Consider the following 20,288-nt stretch of genomic DNA (forward strand, 5'->3'; position numbering starts at 1 on the left):
CTATTACATAAACAATCATACAGCTCTCTTTGACATTATAATGATTTGCTTTTCTTAACTTGTATCATGTTACACAACATGCATGTTTTAGCGGCTGGTAATCACTTTTTTTGCACTCAAGATAAAATTCGTATCTACGCACAGTCATGTAATATCCTGTATGCACCCCCATAATAATAATTGCGCCTTGAATTGCTCACCATTTCCAATCTCTTTTACAACCACTTACCGCCCCAGGTAGAAAACCTTGTGGAATAGAGATGACTCACACGTCACCAAAGGAAGGTGGGATGGCTAAAGAATCTGACACGGAATCACAACGAAGTGACTTGAAGAAATGGACTGAAAACACCAGATGAAACCCCAAGGTTTTGAAAGTGTGTTTGCATAACTCATGATTGGCAAAATTTTGAGCTTTTATTTTTATCCAAAGGTTGTTTACTTACAATGTAAGTTTTGGATTTCACAGTCTGCTATTACTCACGGTATGCTATTAATCACGTTCAAAACTGACCGATTGGATCTCAGAGGGTTGGATCTGGGGAAAAGTGAAGTCATTTACTCACTAGCTTAAAATTACTGTGTGTAAACACAGCTTATTATGCATGCAAAACACAAGTTTAGAAGTCTGAAAACCAGAAATGTATGCGCTGCATATTACTTCAGCCGTGTATTGCACACTTAAACTAGTGAGTCTTTGACGTCATTTTGTCCTCAATCCAGCCCTCTCAAGATTTCAAAGTTGGTAATGGTGGATCATTACTCACGGTCTGCTATTACTCACGTTCAAAACTGACCGATTGGATCTCAGAGGGTTGGATCTAGGGAAAAGTGAAGTCATTTACTCACTAGCTTAAAATTACTGTGTGTAAACATAGCTTATTATGCATGCAAAACACAAGTTTAGAAGTCTGAAAGCCAGAAATGTATGCGCTGCATATTACTTCAGCCGTGTATTGCACTCTTAAACTAGTGAGTCTTTGACGTCATTTTGTCCTCAATCCAGCCCTCTCAAGATTTCAAAGTTGGTAATGGTGGATCATTACTCACGGTCTGCTATTACTCACGTTCAAAACTGACCGATTGGATCTCAGAGGGTTGGATCTAGGGAAAAGTGAAGTCATTTACTCACTAGCTTAAAATTACTGTGTGTAAACACAGCTTATTATGCATGCAAAACACAAGTTTAGAAGTCTGAAAGCCAGAAATGTATGCGCTGCATATTACTTCATTTTGTCCTCAATCCAGCCCTCTCAAGATTTCAAAGTTGATAATGGTGGATCATTAAATAGGAAAATTCCAGTTACAATAAAGGTGTCTTTTTCAAATCAAGGCTTAAAACTTCGGTCACTTAATGTATAGTTAACGTAGTTTTAAAATCCAAATAAAAAGAATATTTGATTTTTTGATTGAAAGAGTTCACATTAGTCTATACTCACTCAGTGATCGTGGTGCTTCAAGCAATTTGCTTCACTATGTCGCAGTAATTGAGCATTATTCACTCCTGAGGGAGTGAATAATGTGTGATCCAAACAAAATAAAATGGCCAGCTTAAACTCTCGTTTCGCCAGCATTTCTGAATTGGAAATACGAAGAATAAAAGATGAAGCTCTACCAGAGGACACAATGAGGGCTAAAATTTTGGCCTTCGTTTTTCCAGATAATTTTGCTAAAAAGTAAGCAATCTTCACGCCAACTATTTGTTTCACTCGGAGTAGTTCTATTTTGTACACTGGTCTTCCACCAAACAAATTTGTTACTAAAATTGAGCAAATGCAAAAAGGGGAATTTAAAAAAAAGGTTTAAGAAAGTTGTACATGCAAAAAAAAAAACAATAACAAACAAGGCGTGTCACATTATAAAAAAGAGCAACGCTCACTTCTTTCAGCCACCAATGACAGTGAAAATGTTTTAAAAACTGACTTTCGATTCAGATTGCTGATTTGATCATACATGGTGCTAAATGACCACATTGCTAAATGTAGTTTTATGATGAGGATTTTAACAAAGGCTATTTTGAAGCTTCCAATCTCGTTCCCAGGGGTCAGAAAACTCTGTTTCCGGTTGAATAACTTCACATGTGTGAGGAGAAGCTGTCAGAAATAAACCAAAACATCTGGAGTTCACCTTGCCATGAAAGTGCTTACTTTTCACTTGCTATACAAAATCAATGCATGTACACACCAAGACAAAGTCTCTGTTACGAGCCTAGGAAGGCCCATCAGGCCAGTGCTTATCTCCGGTTTCCGTAGCATGAAGAGACTAGGATTATTTCTACTCGCCCCTGGATGGGATGCTAGTCCATCGCAGGGTTACCGCCAGCACTTTCACCGGTTCCCATTTATACACCTGGGTGGAGAGAGGTACCGTGAGAGTAAAGTGTCTTGCCCAAGAACAAAACAAAATGTCCCTGGCCAAGACCCTAACCCGGACCACTCGATCTGGAGTCGAGCATTCTAACCATGAGGCCACCACACCTCCCACCCTACACACCAAGATAGCGGATCAACAAAACTCTTTCAATGCAAACCCGAGCTATGATGTCAGCGAACCACGAGACTGTGACAGTGTCATGCAATATTGTCACATCCTCCCCATTTTTTAACAAAAAAAAAACCGTAACAAGTAAAACTGCTAGCTTAGCACCGGGAAATACTGAGTGGCAAAATGGCACTAATAGGAGGAACAAAATGATTAACAGCAACGTTCAAGTGCAACATGTAGTGTTTTTCTTTCTTGAAACATGGGAAAAAGTGAAAAAACATGTCCAGAAAGTACAGTTCAAGACATGACATAGTCTTTAACCTTTGTGGGTGCTTTTATGATGCGTCCAGAATGGGTCTACATCGTACAGTGTGGTGGACTTTCTCTCCCAGCGGGTGGCTGACAGGGTGTGATGTAATATGTAGTTCCTGCCAGGAAGTTAATTGAACTGGGCTGCACCCTGGTCTTTTCTGGGCGGGTCTGTGCAACAGAGGTCCTAGGGTTGGAGGGAGTTTGCTGGTCATATATCGTATTTGGTTTCTTGCACAGATTGCTCATACTGGGTGGGCTTTGTAGTCTTGACTGGGGTGTTGACCGTTGCTGATTGAACTTCATAGGATTTTCTGTGAAGCCTCTTGGTAACATGGGCCTTGTCCCAAGACTTCTGACCAAGTGCAAATGGCTTCATGCGGACAGTATCACCAGGCTTTAAAATTGGGAGGTCGCAAGCAGTGCAGTTAATTCAAGGCTGCTGCCTAAGAAAATGTTAAAGTGGCCCTCAGAGCTAAACGCTGAGAACTTAGGAGCCCAACATATGAGATGAAAGGTCTTGCTGAGAAAAATTAAGGCGCCCAGAGCTTCTTTGGGAGCCCCAGGCTACTGGGCTCCTGTTAGGCAACAGCCTTGAGTTATAGTACTTTGCTTGCCTCCCTTGGTTTGAACGAAGATGCACAGACTCATGAGGGCTAACTGGATTCCTGGGCTTGAGCAGGGATAATGTGGTTGGTAGCAGGGTTCTGGTTCTTCTTCCTAAGAGTCTTTGTGCTGGGCTGCTGTCTATGCCTTGCGTGGGCACATTTCTGATGTTTAGCATGGCCAAATACTGATCTTCACCTGACTTGGTTGTTTTATGGAGCATCCGCTTTGCAACTTTCACAGCCGCTTCACACTTGCCATTGGCTTGGCTGTGGTGGTGAGAGGTTGCTGTGTGCTGGAAGCCCCAGCTTTCAGTGAATTTTCTGAATTCATCAGAGACAAACCGAGGGCCATTGTTAGTAACCAGTTGCTTAGGTATGCCGTATCTGGCCAGGTGGGCTGTCAGCTTCTTAATGACAGTTGAAGACTTGGTGTTGTAGAGGTGGTCTATTTCCCAGAAGTTGGATCTGTAACAGACAGTCGCAAGATACTCCTTGTTCTTGAAGGTGAATTGATCTGCTGCAATCTTTTGCCATGGTTTGTCTGGAATTTCGTGACTCATAAGTGTCTCTTTGTTTTCTTTTCTTTCGTTGTTCCTCCAAGGCCAGAACACATGCTCACGTAACCTTCGTGATTCGGTGGTGGACTCGATGCCTTGATGGCCACAGTGGATGTCCTCTTTGATTTGGGATCTTAGGCTTTTGGGAGTCACTAGACGCTTTCCACCATCAGTGACAGCCAGTTCATCACGAATGCTGAAATAGGGCACAACTAGGGGCAGTAATGCTGATTGGCGGTCTGGCCAGCCTTCTTGGATGGCTTGCTTTAGTTACTGTAAAACCAGATAATCGTTTGTGTGCTGGCGAATCTCACAAATCCTTACATCTGGCATTATGTATTAAGTATTTCTGTGCATTGATGTTTTCAAATTCCTCTTGGTCGTTAACACTGGCGTAGGAAGGGAGGCTCAGCTAAAAGTGTCTGCAAGGAACATATCCTTGCCCTTGAGATACTTTACTTTGATGCCATACGCCAGTGCTCGCACTAGCATGCCTTGTAAACGCTTGGAGGCACGATCCATAGGTTTCTTGACGATGGCCACAAACGTTTTATGGTCAGAATATACTGTGAGTGGTCGGCCAAAAGTGTGCTGTTGCCATTTTTCAAGTGCAAAAACTATCGCCAGCGTCTCCTCTTCAATGGTTGCATATCTGGTCTTGGTATCGCTCCGGGCTCTGCTCGCATAAGCGAGAGGGCGTCCCCCTTATAGAAGAGCAGCTCCTAGCCCTTGCCCAATAGCATCACACTGGATGGCGAGCTCCTTCTTGGGGTCGAAGTAGACCAGCACTGGAGCCACTATTAAAAGGTGTTTGACTTCCTCAAATGCCTTGTCATGAGTAGAAGTTCAGGACCATTCAATGTCAGGACGAGTGAGGACCATGATGGGTCTCATGACAGCAGGAAAGTGACAGACAGTCAGTTTGGGTACAAATTTTGACAAGTAGTTTACAGTTCCTCTCAGCCTTTCAACTCCACCCTTTCCGTGGGTGGTTTCATCTTCAAGACTGCTTCTACCATTGAAGGATCAGGCTTCAAGCCTCACGATGTGGCCCATGAAAGGGATTTCGTGTGAACCAAAACAACATTCCCCCTGTTGAGGGAGATTTCAATTTCACTACAGTGCTGGAGGAAGAGGGAGACTTGTGCATCGTGTTCTTCGTTGCTACGTTGCCCAGACAATGATATCATCAGTGATGCAGCGGACGCCTTCAAGGACTTCTAGTGCTTGAGGAAGCCTCTTTTGAAAAATTTGGCTGCTTACTTTTAGACCAAAGAGAAGGCGTAACCAGCAGAAACGCCCAAATGGGGTTGCAAAAAGTGGTTAACAAACTTGATTCATAGTCAAGTTCCGGTGCAGGTAGCCAGACTTCAGGTCACATACTGAAGACTTGCAAGCGGACGTGAGTTCAGGCAGGACATCATCTAAGATTTAAAGTTTGTAATGTTCATGCTTTAACATTTCGTTGACGGGCCTGGGATCAATACAGATGCAAATGCCACACTTTTTTCCGGCTATGGACATCTGGCTAACCCAGTCTGTCAGCTCATCAATTGGGACGATCATTGACTCAGCAACAAGGCACTGGAAGGGTGCGCCCACAACACACTACCAGGGTGGCTCTATCCCCAACGGACTTTCCTCCCAGGGAGTATGCCTGGTGTGTCCTTGAAGGCAGCAGGAAAGTGCTGAATGGAGCTGTGAGAAGCTGTAGAAACTCCAATAACTACTTTAAAATTACCATAGTTCACTGTGATGAGCCCCATTGCCTGTGCAGCATTACCACTGAGTAGTGGAGTGAACTGCTTGTCGACAATGACAAAGGCGACCTTGAACTTTTCATTAGTGACTGGGTTTTTGACATGTACATATGCATTTTCTGAGGGCTTTAAAGAACGATTTATTCCACAACTGGAGGTTTACAATTTCCAGTCATTCCTCAAGGCTTGGGTAAAATACAGACGGTTGCACCACAGTCAATTTGAGGTCTGACTGTTTGATCATTGATCAGCATTTCACAGTAGATTAGTGGGTGTTGGGACTGGGCAGAATTTACATCGTAAACCTTTACATTTCCTGGAAGCTGGAAAATGGATTTTTCTCCAAAGGAGGTACATACCTTTCCCCAGGCAGGGCAAGATTCCTTTCTCGTGGCATATACTTGAAGAACTTGTTTTGGTGTTCCCTTAACTTTGTTGATTTCCTCGTTCTTCAAAGCTTTCATGTGGATGGTTGCAGCTTCTCTAGCATGGCATATTTCAGTGGCTTTTACGAGGGTCAAGCAATGGGTAGAGAGAAGCTCCTTGTGAATTTTGTCACCCAGGATGCAAAGAAGTAAGGAATCCATTATTCAATAGTTCACCCGTGCAATCACAAATTCCGCAGGTTTTTGCCATGTTTCTGAGGACAAACTCACCAAATTCCAGGTTGTGATTGCTAAAAGAATTCCCGAATTTGTCCCACAAAATGTTGATCAAATTTCTTCATTACGTCAGCCATTTTGTTGTGATCTTCACCATCACTGAATTTTAGACAATTCCAAAATTCAAAATGATGTTACGGAACTGGTAAGTTGTAAAAGATCTATTTCTAAATCATATTCAACCTTGTATAAATAAAAATCCAAAAGAAATTACAATTTTGAGTCTCTCTTTCCCGACCGCTGGTCAAGGGAACGATGACTCTGGAACGAGATTGTGAAAATTCTGTAACCACTTTCGCGCATGCTTTGTACCTCTTGCACGTTTTCCACGCATGAATTGAGATGTCAATTAAATCGACCTTGAATGGTTTTCTTCTGCAAATATTGAGATCAAGTGTTGTTGAGATCACTTCGTGTGAACATACTAAAACAATTTTTATTCTTTTCAATCTTGGTGATGCTTTACAAGTTTCTAGGGTGGAATTCAAAAACTACTTTTTCTTAACAATACCAGAAGAAATTAGCCGGGAAGATGTGTTACCGAGTCATACGGTGACAGGATAGTGCATAGCATGCCACAAAAACACAAAAACTAATTTCCAGTCACACACACAATTCTTTACTACATATTTCCCCGTTATTTTGTCACATAGTTGTCTGTTGTTTAGTGATCATCGCAATTGCCTCTGAATGAGGAGATACAGAGTTTGAATCCTAATTAGGCTGCCTTCTCCGAAAAGAAATTTTACGAATGTGCAGCGAAATTGCACCCTCCTCCCTCTCCCCCAAAAAAGTCCAAAGTTCCAAAAATACAGCCGAGTGCTATACTTTGTACTTTGAACAAAGTAATAATGCGCATATTCAATGTATGTCATCAGAGGAAGCTCTCGTAAGAGTCGTCATTGTACACGTACATGCCTGGACTTCTCCAAAAGGAACTTTGAAGTGCATTGGAAGCAAAAAATACATTTTGCCTCTTTTAAAGACATTTCAAAATAATGAAGAATGGTGTTTTCTATTAAAAAATTAAAAAATTGATGAGGTGACAAACATTACAAATTACTGTAGTAAATCACAAAATTAAGAATATCTGAGAAAATATTGGCTGGGTGTTGTTTAAACTTCACAGCAGTAGTCTACATCAAGTAAGGCACAAAATCATGCCCTTTATGCTGTTGACTTGGCACCCATTTTTGATGCTGGGTCTATTTAACGCAGAATTGATTTTGTCGTTTATTGTCGTGATAGGACTTGTTCACTCTTAGAAGCTTATGCAGAGATGTAAAGCATTATGGGCAGCACGTGTGTTTCAAATCTGACCATCTGCCTTTACTTATCTGTTCAAAAAATCCAAGATATTTGGGTCATTAAGGACAGGGACTGGTGGAAACCAGAGTGTTGCCATGGCAACATCTTAATGGGTGTCACTCTGTGCCTTATCTGATGTACAGTACTGGTGCCAAGTTTAAATATCATTACTGCAACATTTTCGGATATATTCTCATCAATTTGTTGACAAAAACTTGAATATCTGTGGAATCCCAAAGAGAAGACACCATTCTTCATCATAATTTTTATTTCTGAAATATCTTTAAAATAAGCAAAAGATATTTTTTATATTACAGGCACTTTAAACAAAAGTAAATAATGTTTATTACTGGTAAAACTGTATCTGAAAAGTGAATTCAAAATTAATCACTTTCACTTTCAAATTTTCCAAGTGCCGCAATTATGAACAACTGTGACATGTCACGGTTGCCCCATGGTTCTGACACAAAGAGCTTTTGCATGACAACAAGAGGGCAACCATAACACCTCACAATTATTCAAGATGACAGCGTCTAGGATTTCGAAATTCATTTATTTCTGATATAAATGCTTTCTTCGAAAAAATAAAATCTTCAATAAATTTCTATTATTAATGTTATTTCTCGCGACCTAAAGTTATTTCTGTGTTGGGAGTGCAGCTTTCTTTTACAACGATAGCTGGGTCAGGAAACAACATCTGCGGCCCTGCAAAGGCCATCAATATCTCAAAAATGGTGATTTCACATTGTTATTGTGCAGAGTACCACAAAAAATGTCCTAAAATGCATGCTGCACTGTAACTATTTTCCCTCTTTTAATAGATGTTGTTGTTTTGCAGCATGGTCGTTGACGACCTAGTCGTGGATCCCTAATTTTCCCTATTAAAACACTTGGAAAACATTCTGCACACATAAATATGATATCATGTTCCTACCCAACTCACCGACAGATTCCACATTTTTCACAGTGATAAGGATTCTTGTCCACGTTTGTAAAGTGTTTACATATAGAGCACAAATAGGCAGCCACCTTTGCACCACATTTGCCGCAAACTCCACTGTTTTCATCAATCTTTCGAAAAAAGTAGAAAAATGTGAAAACACATGTTCCAATGATTGTTGCGTAAAGACAAAAAGATAAAAGCCAAGAGGCATCTTTTATCCAGAATATACCAAAAATAGGTAACCCTAAAAACATAACATTGTTAGTTTCACGTCAAAGACAATGTCACGTAATTTCACATTGCGTTACAAAGACAGAGTGGTGAACTTTTTTTTCTTCTTTTTTTCATCTTTTGAGTAAGAACTACGGTCTTGAAAGCTTTATTTGAGAACTTTATTTGAACTGCCTTATGTAGATTAATACCGTCAAGTTTCTGAGAATAACTTCGTGAAAATTGTTATAAATACACCTAAATAATTGTATTACAAACAACACACTTACACGCTTGTACTTAAAATTAAACTTAATAGATGGTATTCACCCGGGCCCGGTTGTTCAAAAGCCGTTTAACGCTAATCCCAGATTTAAAATTAACCAAGGAGTTTATTTCTCTACTCCCAAATGCTGTTCAACGCTGATATAATCGGCAAAACTTTACATTAGAAGAAGTCAATCTTGTAAAACAAAAATAAGCAAAGAAACTTTCAACAAAAAGTTGAAAACATGAAACAAAAGTTAGGTTAATCGGCTTTTGAACAACCGGGCCCTGACGTCACAGCACCCATGTTGGTGTACAGAACGGCTGAGAAAAAGTCTTTTGGGAATTTGATTCAATTATAATGAAAAACATGAGCCATACACGTCTTCGTTATTGTCTACCTTTAGATGCTAGATTGCTGTTTTTTAACAGCTATTCTGCCATTGTTTGACTATGCAGATATCGTATGGGGGGATAGAGGCAATTCCACGCTAATGTTGCAACTTCAATCTTTACATAATAAAGCTGCAAAAATAATTTTAGATTTGGCCATTAGATCATCTGCTAGTGAGGCCCTGAATAAGCTGAAATGGAAGACTCTCGCAAGACATACGGCCGGGCATAGGGCAACTTTTATTTATACAATGTAAATGTTTAAACAACTTATTTTCACATCGTTTTAATATTGAATTCAATAATGATAAACATGATTATAATACAAGATGTAAAAACAATATCCGTAAGAGTGCATCTAGCAGAAATTGGGGCAATTGGTCTTCGACAAATTTTGCCTCAAACGATTGGAATAAATTAGACCTTTCAATCAGACAAAGCCCATCATTAGCTAGTTTTACAACAGCGTTAAGAAATGTAAATAGTCTTTTGTCTAATTTTTATATATTCATATATTAGTCTATATTTTTCCTTTTTGTTTTATTTTAATCTTTGAGGACTCTTTTGTAAATCACTTCTCCGGTGAAATTGATCTCCTCAATAAAGATTATTACTATTATTATTATTATTATTATTATTATTATTATCATTATTATTATTATTCCCCAATGGCCTTCATTTAAATATTCTTTTGTTTTTATTCAAATTAGCCCTTGATGTCTCGTTCTTAAGCTCAAAATTCAAAAGAATATTTTATCTTGAACGAGGCAACAAGGGCCAATTTGTATCCGCATAAATCAGCGGCCATTTTGGAATCAGGTGTATAATTAATTTTGCTATTGTTTTGTGCACCAACATGGCCATCTCATCACGTGATTGAAAACCATCTATACAAGACTACGGTACAGCTTGTAATTATCATTAACTATTATTATTATTATTATTATTATTATTCACTTGTACACATGTATAATTGTCATAATTGCACATTTGTACTTAATACAAGACTTTGGTAAAACTTGTGCATTGAACTAACACCTACACAAAATGCAATGGCCACTTGTCTTTCGCAAAGAAAGAGCTTGGACAAAAACGGAGGTGATCCTTATTTGGACAATTAAGAAATTGTCATTTACAGACAAATGAAAATTTCAGGTGGATTCCATGGGAATCCATCCCATGACCTCTGCAATGATGGTGCAATACTCTACCAAAAAGCCACAAGTGAGTATTGTTTATGTACACCATGTCACTGTGATTTAATTTTTTTCAAATTAGTTCGAGCTCCTGCTTGAACCAATGTTGAAAGCTCTCTCCCTCAAACCCGCCTGAAAGCTCAATCCCTACAGCATGGGGAAAAAAAGAAAAGAAAAGACTCACCTCTTGTTCATGCTCGCAAAAAGAACACTTGAGGTGTGTCGCATGGCATGCTTTGGCTTCTTCATTTTCACAGTTTCTTGAGCTATTATGGCATCGATAACAAGGATAGAATTGTGTACAACAAGGAAACCGCACCCTACAATGCCGCTGGTAATGTTCGCACAGCCACGGAGAAAGCGCGATTGGTGGGTGTGGGGGTGGTGATATAGCAACCCGTGGACGTTGTCTTTGAGAGATTTTGGGTCGAGCGCCCAAACGTTCCCAGTCAGTCGAAGAGGAACTGGATTCATCAGGTTCATGCATTCTCAATGTTGTTTGACCATGTACATTGGAACTTTGCTGCAGCTGGAGGGGATTTGCATCATCAACATGTGAGCTAACTGGATCGGTCGAACGGCAGAAAAAAGAGCTATCTGAAGAATCGATCTGTGAATCATACTCACTGACAGATAATGGAAATGTTTTTGTGTCAGACGGTGTTGTTCCCGATGCCCCATAAAACGAATCAACAGACTGTCCTTTAATATTTTCAGCCTCAGTATTTCCCCCATTAGTTACATCATCTGTACAGTTCATTACCTGAGCTCGTCCTGGACCCTCCTCTTCCCTGCTGCCTGTATTGAGGTTACTCTCATTGGCGATTTCACCAGGTGCCGAAGCAGAATGAGAAGTTAAGACCACTTCTGGTGATTTAGCTGACTTCTTGGAAGAGCCTTGTGAGCTGCTTCTCGAACAAACCCGGCTACCTTCAGCAGTGCGTAAAGCATTAACACATACGCTGCTAGCACCACTTGATGGGCCACTTTGTTCAGAAGAGACGGGGACACAAATTCCCTCTTTGTCATTGGTTCCGACACTTTCCACGGACAGAGGATCATTATCCTCAATGTTAATTGACACAGGATTCTCACTGTCAATATTAAAAGAAGCGGATGCAGACAAGTCGTAGACATGATCAAAACCCATTGTGGATGTGCAAGATTTCAGAGTTGTACATCTTTCTCCACCTTGGTCATCTCTGGATGGTAAGGAAGCTGATGATGTTCCAGCACTTTCTGAAATTTCACACATTATGGCAAAGTTAATGCATGTACCGTAGCTGTATCAGAGAGGAGAACAACGCATGTAAGTGGAACAAACCAGGATCAAAACAAGTATATGTACATCAACAGGGAGAAGTGATCCCCGCACTCCTCTTGACGATTTAAGCAATCATCTCTTGCAGAAGCCACCCTATTAAAGACAATGATTAAGTGCACTGCATCTTTCTGTGGCTACCCAACAAACTTTCGCATTTGACAGCTACGCTTAAATACGTCAACTCAACAACTCATGGAAGGGTGTTCAACTTACAATCATGCGAGCTTTGCAAGGAGGCGTGACCGTCAATCAAATTTGCACATCCTGACTGGTGCAAAATGTGTAAAAAACCTTGTTAGGTGGTCACAGTAAGGCGCGTCCCACTGCAAAAGGTCCAGATAAGTGCGAGGATCACTTCTCCCTTTCATCTATACCCCACACTTAAAATATATACATGATAAATTTCGTTTCTATGTCCACTGCAACAGCGGCTGAGGGACAGCATGTAAAATACTGGAACATGTATGGAAAAGAAAACACAATCTGATCTTTACAATTTATTTAATAGCGATGGACATGGTGGAGGGGATATATATATATATATATATATATATATATATATATATATGTATATATATACATATATATATATATAACCCTAACTAACTATATATATATATATATAACCTAACTAACTATATATATATATATATATATAACCCTAACTAACTGCAGACAGTACTGTTTCGGCCTTCTGGGCCTCATCAGTGCAGTGCGGATGTCTAGGATGGAGGTTAAGCTTTAAAGCCATATGTATACATATATATATATATGTACACATATGGCTTTAAAGCTTAACCTCCATCCTAGACATCAGCACTGCACTGATGAGGCCCAGAAGGCCGAAACAGTACTGTCTGCAGTTAGTTAGGGTTATATAATTATATATATAGTTAGTTAGGGTTATATATATATATATCTATATATAGTTAGTTAGGGTTATATATATATATATGTATATAGTTATATATATATATATATATATATATATATATATATATATATATATATATATATATATATATATATATATATATATAGGGAGAATGAAGAAATGAGTCGCTGGCGAACTTCTCACAGGTCTGGTATATTATAATCTCGTGTAAACGTTTCGCCCTTCGGGCTTCTTCAGTACACGCTAAAAACTAAAAACTAAAAATACCTGGTACAACTGAACTTGAGCTACTTATACAAAACCATGAACCAAAAGGTGTAAAGTGTTTAAAATTACAAAAAAATTATAAAAAATCACAATAATATGTCATGTAATATTGTTATTTTTTATAATTTTTTTGTAATTTTAAACACTTTACACCTTTTGGTTCATGGTTTTGTATAAATAGCGCAAGTTCAGTTGTACCAGGTATTTTTAGTTTTTAGTTCTTAGCGTGTACTGAAGAAGCCCGAAGGGCGAAACGTTTACACGAGATTATAATATACCAGACCTGTGAGAAGTTCGCCAGCGACTCATTTTTTCATTCTCCCTATTAACTTATCTGAGTCAAGACGTTTTGTATCCTTTTGGATCCTCCTCGCAAGTGGCATCACCGTTGGATACTCAATCTTTATCATTCTACTTATATATATAATTATCTATATTCCGAAAAAGGCGTTAATCACCAGACATTGAAACTAGTAATTTAAAATAAACAACAGGACTTTTGTAAATCATGCAACCAGGTGACCATATGATGAGCCCAAAACAAGATCCCAAGAGAAAGCCTCTGGAACCACGCCAGTACTAAAAACAACAGAACCCTGCCCAGGGGCCCTAAAAGGTAATAGAATCCCTGAACAGGGCCTGTGAGAATGCCGATCTGCACAGCGTAAATGGAAAAAAAGCCCAACTGGTTGCACAATTACTCCAGTGAAAGATTAATTAAACCTTATTCTATTTTTCGAATTAAACTCGGATCTTTTGTTCAAGCCGTAAGGTTGGAGGGTGCATAACTGTGCGCACCAAAAGGTCTCTCTTTGAGTAAAACCTTGTCCATATCATCAGTAGTGTCATTAACAATTTTTTCAATAACAATGAACTCAAAGTCAGACATGTGATGTTCTTTTCTATTGAAAAGGACAGCCAATTCACACGTGGCCTTGTTGGTCAACATAGCCGATTTGTGATAATGAAATCTGACCTTGAATTCATTCGATGTTGAACCTACGTATTGAATCTTGCATGTTTTACAGGTGACTAAATAGATGACATTCTTCGACCTACAATGTACATCCTGTCTAATGGATATCTCTTGGGGAATCCTCCACAGGAACATCCACGACATCCGCACGCGTAAAATCATTGAAGCGCTAGAAATCCGCAAGCATGAGAACGTTATGAATGGTTGCAATGGACGAGCTCTAAATCTAGATTAACACCATCAAATTAATGAGCTATTGTACTAAGTTTTTTACATAAACCAATCTTGTACTTATAATCTTCATTCACTGACGAAGCTCTAAACGGCGAAACGTTTGAAGTATTTAACCGATTAGAAACATATATGCCTCAAGAAGTTATTCCCTTATTATATATATATATATAACATATATGCCTCAAGAAGTTATTCCCTTATTATATATATATATATATATATATATATATATATATATATATATATATATATATATTCCGTAGAATGAAGAAATGAAACCCATCCTGTAAATCAACTGATTAATTATTGTGTCGAATGAAAAACATGAAGAATTGCCCTGAGCGGGATTTGAACCCACGTCCCCCTGAACACCGGTAGGTTGTGATGACCACTACACCATCAGGACAACCACGCTGGCAATGCAGCTATCGAGATAGTGAATTGGCCTAACGTGAGTATCCCGGGATTCTTTCACGGGTGAGATGGGAAAGCCTAAACCCCTTCATAGCCTTAAACCTAAGGATCGACTGACGATTCACAGGCAAACACTAACTTTGAATTGTGTTGCCGTTGAACCAACATATTGCAAGCGACATTTGTTGCAGGATGCAAGATAAATTACATTTTTAGAATCACACGACAGTCTTGGTTTAATAAAGTATTTTCTATTGGTTTGGAAACTCTGAAAAAAATTTGATTCTATCAAAAAGTTTTTGCAAAGATCACATCTACTACGTTTGCATTTAATGCAACCACCTGTTTCATTGGTTTCTTGTTCTACTCTTGTTCTGTATTTCGATGGCACCAAAATTTCTTTCAAGTGTTTTGTTCTACGAAACGAGGGAATAATTGAATTACGGAATAGAATTACTTCTTTTGTTTTGTTTGTAACGATTTTTTACTTGTATTGTTGTTAAGTTTCGTAACATACCGAAAATTCCTTGTAAACCATATATAAGCTCTTAAACCTAATTACTATCCACATGCTGTAAACTGATGAAGGTCTAAGACCGAAAGGTTTTTTAATATATTTTTCTTTTTAGCTTCCAAAAGTTGTCCGTCCTTTGACTCTTTTAACTGTATATATATATATATGGGAGAAAAAGACAAATAAACTACAAGTTCATCCCTACAAGCCTGTTTCGTGGTCGCCCACTCATGAGTGGGCAACCACGAAACAGGCTTGTAGGGATGAACTTGTAGTTTATTTGTCTTTTTCTCCCATATATACTACGCTCTACTACTTCTATGTATTAAGCACTGTTTTACGAAAATCAAGTTTGACACTTTTATATATTATGTATATATATAATAGAGAATCTGCACAAGCACTATTGAAACCCCTGTTAAAGCCGCTCTTTCTTTGATGAAGCGTACATCAATAGATATTATGGAGTTTAAGAAACGATGATGTATACAGTAACAATGCCACAAAGCAATGTCATTGGCTAAACGTGGAAAAAATAACCGTGCTGCACATGCGGAGGCCTGCATTCTAGCAGAATGTTATACTTTTGTGGTACTTTGCTTAACGACGATGTGACATTTTGAAATTTGAGGTTTTGACAACAACGTGAGCATAGAGATGAAAAGCTTTCATTCGCCACTTGGCACTAACTCTAAAAGCGCTTGTACCAATTTACTTTTAGAATATATCACCCATAGATCGACTTTCACATGACCTTGAAAAATAGACGTAAAAACAGAATTTAAACAAAAATTCAAAACGTTTAATTGGCTTATCAAACAAAAACAAACGAGTGCAAATTTTCATTGGCTCGGCAAACATGGATGCAAACAACGTCATCTCTCCATGAAACTTTCTAGAAAGTGAATGGTATTTCACTTTGAGGTCATTTGATTGGGCAATCGAACTGTTTACTGTCCAAATTAGGAGTTTTCCTTGGCGTGAATTAGGAGAAGCTTTGTTTTAACCTTGCCAAACATTGGTCCGTGAAACAAATAGCAAACACTTCTTCAAGGTCATACAAAAGTTGTTCGATTGTGCGATGTGAACGAGATGGGATAATTGAGAAAGACTCAGTAGTGTAAAGGTGTACTTTGAGGTGATGTTTACATCAACGTTGCTGCCATAGATCTTAAATTCCCTATTCTCTTCTTTTTCAAATCCCATGACACATCTTGTTTATCCACAAAAATCTCAAATACGTAATCAAATACGCAAAGTAGAGAATTAATTTTGTCATGACAGAGTCTATTTTGCCATGGGTCAGAGAATCCTTACCACTGATTTTACTCTCAGGAGAAGGTAATCCAAGTTTCTCCACAAGGTCCAAGCGCTGGATCTCTTTAAGCAGCAAACCAATGTCTGTGCAAGGGTGTTCACTGACTCTTTCCACTTCTTTTAACAGTTCGAAGCCCACCTTCATCTTGGCAAGCCTGTAACCATCGACTTTGCCCCTGGCCAGAATCTTCATCTGTTGGAATTCCTCACGTGATAATGAATTAGAAATCTCTATAAACCTTGCTTGAAAGTTAAAATCTGCCAAAATAATATTACAGAACAGAGGTAAATGTTAGCTTTGAAAACAAAAACAATAATGATCTTCCACAATCCCCATGGCAAATTTTGGAGTTACTTAGTAAGGGGTGTAGGTTCTTTAGCACGCTTAAGAATTTGGAATGTGTGTTACCCTTATGGGTGGAGGGATACCGTAACTCAGTGCTGTGAACCAATGAAGATCCACCAATTTTGACACTCATGCAATAAAACACAATAAAGAAAGAAAAATAAGTCATACGAATGATTTAGGGACCTGAAAGGTCAAACTGCAGTATGAAAATACCGTTCACATGCCTGGCTTGTCTTGGAGAGAAGCTGTTCCACAAAGAAGTCTTCCATTGGCACTTAAACATTTGGATGATGTAATGCCCCCACAACATCTATTCTCGTCACCAGTAAATGCTCTAGGTGCTGAAAGAAGTTTGCCACTACGTTTCTCTCTGCCTTTAAGAAACAGACATCGTCCAAGGTCGGCTTTGAGTTGCTGTTTTTGTGCCTCAGCCCGCCTTAGCTTTTCCTGCAATTTGTTTATTTGTTCTTGTAATTCAAAGCAATTATTCTGAAAGGTTGCAGACTCCTCATCCTTGCTTAATACGAAACAATCAATTCCACTATTTCTGGAACCTCTCACTCCAATACCTTCTGTAGCTGACAATTCCATTTCCTCCAAGGAATTTTTACATTGTGAATGACAGTTTGCTCCAATCTGCACATCAGAACATTCACTAGACTCTCTAAAAGGCTCTTCACATGTCACGTTGCTTTCCAGTTGTTTCAGAACACCGTCTATTGAATCACAGTTACAGTTATCTGGGGTTTTGTCCTCACTTAATTGAGATTTAAGCTGACAAATTTCTGCATATCGGTGTGTTTCCTTGGTTTCTGATTTATTTTGCACTTTGGCTAGGCAGCTATCAGCCAAATCTACATCTGAACACTCACAAAGACTAATGCACCCACTTGGGGATGACGATACAGAAGGTAATGGGTCACATGAACAAAATGATCCTGGGCTTACTGGTACTGAGTTCAGAGGAGACGCTGAAAGAAAATCTGCTGACAGGAAGGAGCGCTCCTCAACGCTTCTATCAGGAACAACACCATTTAAAGTCTCATGCTCAGGTGTGACATTTCTGTCACTCAACAGGTACTCCAACAGGCGTAAATAAACAGCTGCACGGCTTCCGGAACAAACTTCCTGTTTAACATGCAGACAAAAATAACATTTTCAATGATGGTTGCGAGAACAAAAAATCATACATCATTATAACATGCTGCAAATTATACACTGATATAGAATAATCAAGACACTTTATTTCATGGACTTTTCCCGGCCCAGTTATGGTAAAAAATTCAAATCACACGAATGTATTAACCAACATGTCACTGACTCAGTCATCAAGAATCTTTGAAGTTCCTCTCATGCATCAGCATTGTGTTGGTAGCACTTTTTTTACCTTGAAGAATTTTGAAGAGATGTACTACACATCCCACAAAGGGTCTTACCATATTTAAAACACTGTACAATGTATCTGTTTTCGGACAGTGACCAACGTGTTGGTTGTGTGTCAGCTGACACATTTTTACTGGTCAGATGACACATGAGTTGCATATTGATGTGTTGACCAACACATTGGTGGGATGTATTTGTCGAGGGAGGTATGTGTGCCCTGATAAAAGAAGGCAGTGCAGCCCAGTGATTGGGGCATTTGCCTAGAGATTCTGAGATCCCAAGGTGAAGACTAGTTCCCTACTTAACAGTTTTTTTGTCCCTCAGGGTACATGTCAACTAAGCATGGATGTACTTATTTGTATATATAACCCTTTCCTCTTTTGCCATTCCCAACAGTTTTTGGTAGATAATTTGAGAATTATTTCTTGGACCTGAAAGGAAGATGTGCTTAAGTGATACATAGTTAACTTTTGAAAAGCAATAATTATTAAGAATAGAATCAAATAACTTTCATCCTCAATTCACCATACTAAATTTATTGATACTACTATTTAAGAGGCAAAACTTTGAATCACAGGTCAAGCAGTCAAGTAAAGACACTCCAGTCTTCCCTACCCTAGACAGAAGGGCTCATGCTCACTCTTAACGGCACTTGTCGGACAAAAGGGGCACAATACTTGATTGATTCCTTCTAAGAGCTAAAATGATTTAGATAAGTACAGTCTGGAAAAAACATTTCCACTCTTGTTTTCATCTAGAATGGGCATCCTATCAAGGGATCTCTACATAAAGTCTGCATTGAACACCCAGACTACAGTCCACTTTCCGTATTTTTGTGCTGGCCTGGCTAAACGCTGCGCAGGTCATTGAGCAAACCTTGATTTTCGCACACATCCAGTATACAAGGAAATTTACTTGGACACTACTACCAGGCAACTTGTGAAAAAGTTAAACAATGCACAGAGAACGGAGATGACTTAAGGTCACAACAAAATTCATTCATGAATAAGTACAGTAAGTGTGAATTGTTTAGGGTAATAATAATTCATCCACTAATACATCAGTCAATTACAGAGGGAGCATTGAACCAGACAAATTATCTTATCCAGTTGGTTTGTACAGTTAAACTACTATGAATAGTTAAGTTTAGCTGGAGGGATCAAACATCAGTTATAATTCATACACAGACAAAAAATAAAGAGACAGATTACCTGACACTAGAACATATTTGACCATCCTGGTTCACTTCAATGTGCAGTCAGCTCACAAGGCAGCTGCCACATTCCTAGCTATGCTAACTATGTGTTATGCTTGCTGTACTTATTTTTTTTTCCAACTAAACTTTCTATAACACTTGTATCTATGACAGAATGTTAACCTGTCCAAGAACTCAAGCCCAAAAGCTATTTATAAATAGTCCTCTGCTGTTACTATTGGTTCCTGGTACTACTAGCTATCTGTAATGCAGAATATGCACTTTTTTGGACTACTGCAAATGCATACAATGCTTTTTCTGGAACAATGATTCCTATCACCTCATTGTTGCATGGCTGCCGTTTCACTTACCAAATTCTAAAGGTGCGTGAATGTGTCCAAGCTGTAGGAAACCAAGATACTCCTGTTACTCTATTCTTAGCAGTACAGGCTAACCACAAGCAATCCCTATTACTGTTGTGTAACCCTGCAGACCTTCAACCTCTTCTCACCTCAGTGAGCACTCCCAAAAAAGATGCCTTTGACACTCATCAATGTCAGTCCAGCTTACTCATCTTTGAAATTGTAACTTATTAAACGCTTGCAAAGATCTGTAGTCTTAAATGAGAAATGTTTCCAACTTCAACACTAGATCTAGTTCTATTTTCTGTCCCTTCCCTGGTGTTCAGTTGTACAGGTTCAGTCAGGTATGAGTGACCAAAAA

The 20,288-nt window shown here is 38.9% G+C and overlaps 1 protein-coding gene across 5 annotated transcripts in view; it reads right to left on the minus strand.

The window, feature by feature from the left end:
* LOC137997751 (serine-rich adhesin for platelets-like) overlaps positions 1 to 20,288 on the minus strand; it is a 66,865-nt gene that overhangs the window by 26,490 nt on the left and 20,087 nt on the right. For all 5 annotated transcript variants that reach the window (XR_011122572.1, XM_068843960.1, XM_068843959.1 and 2 more), the window contains exons 3-6: positions 17,212 to 18,115; positions 16,639 to 16,896; positions 10,882 to 11,936; positions 8,632 to 8,759 (exon numbers count right to left, since the gene is read on the minus strand). Coding sequence is in view for 4 of the 5 variants with exons in the window: in XM_068843960.1 (XP_068700061.1) it covers positions 8,632 to 8,759; positions 10,882 to 11,936; positions 16,639 to 16,896; positions 17,212 to 18,115 (2,345 nt within the window). In the remaining variant the exon portion in view is untranslated. The remainder of the gene's footprint in view (positions 1 to 8,631; positions 8,760 to 10,881; positions 11,937 to 16,638; positions 16,897 to 17,211; positions 18,116 to 20,288) is intronic.

This window comes from Montipora foliosa, chromosome 3 (assembly GCF_036669935.1).
Source record: "Montipora foliosa isolate CH-2021 chromosome 3, ASM3666993v2, whole genome shotgun sequence".
Classification (NCBI taxonomy): domain Eukaryota; kingdom Metazoa; phylum Cnidaria; class Anthozoa; order Scleractinia; family Acroporidae; genus Montipora; species Montipora foliosa.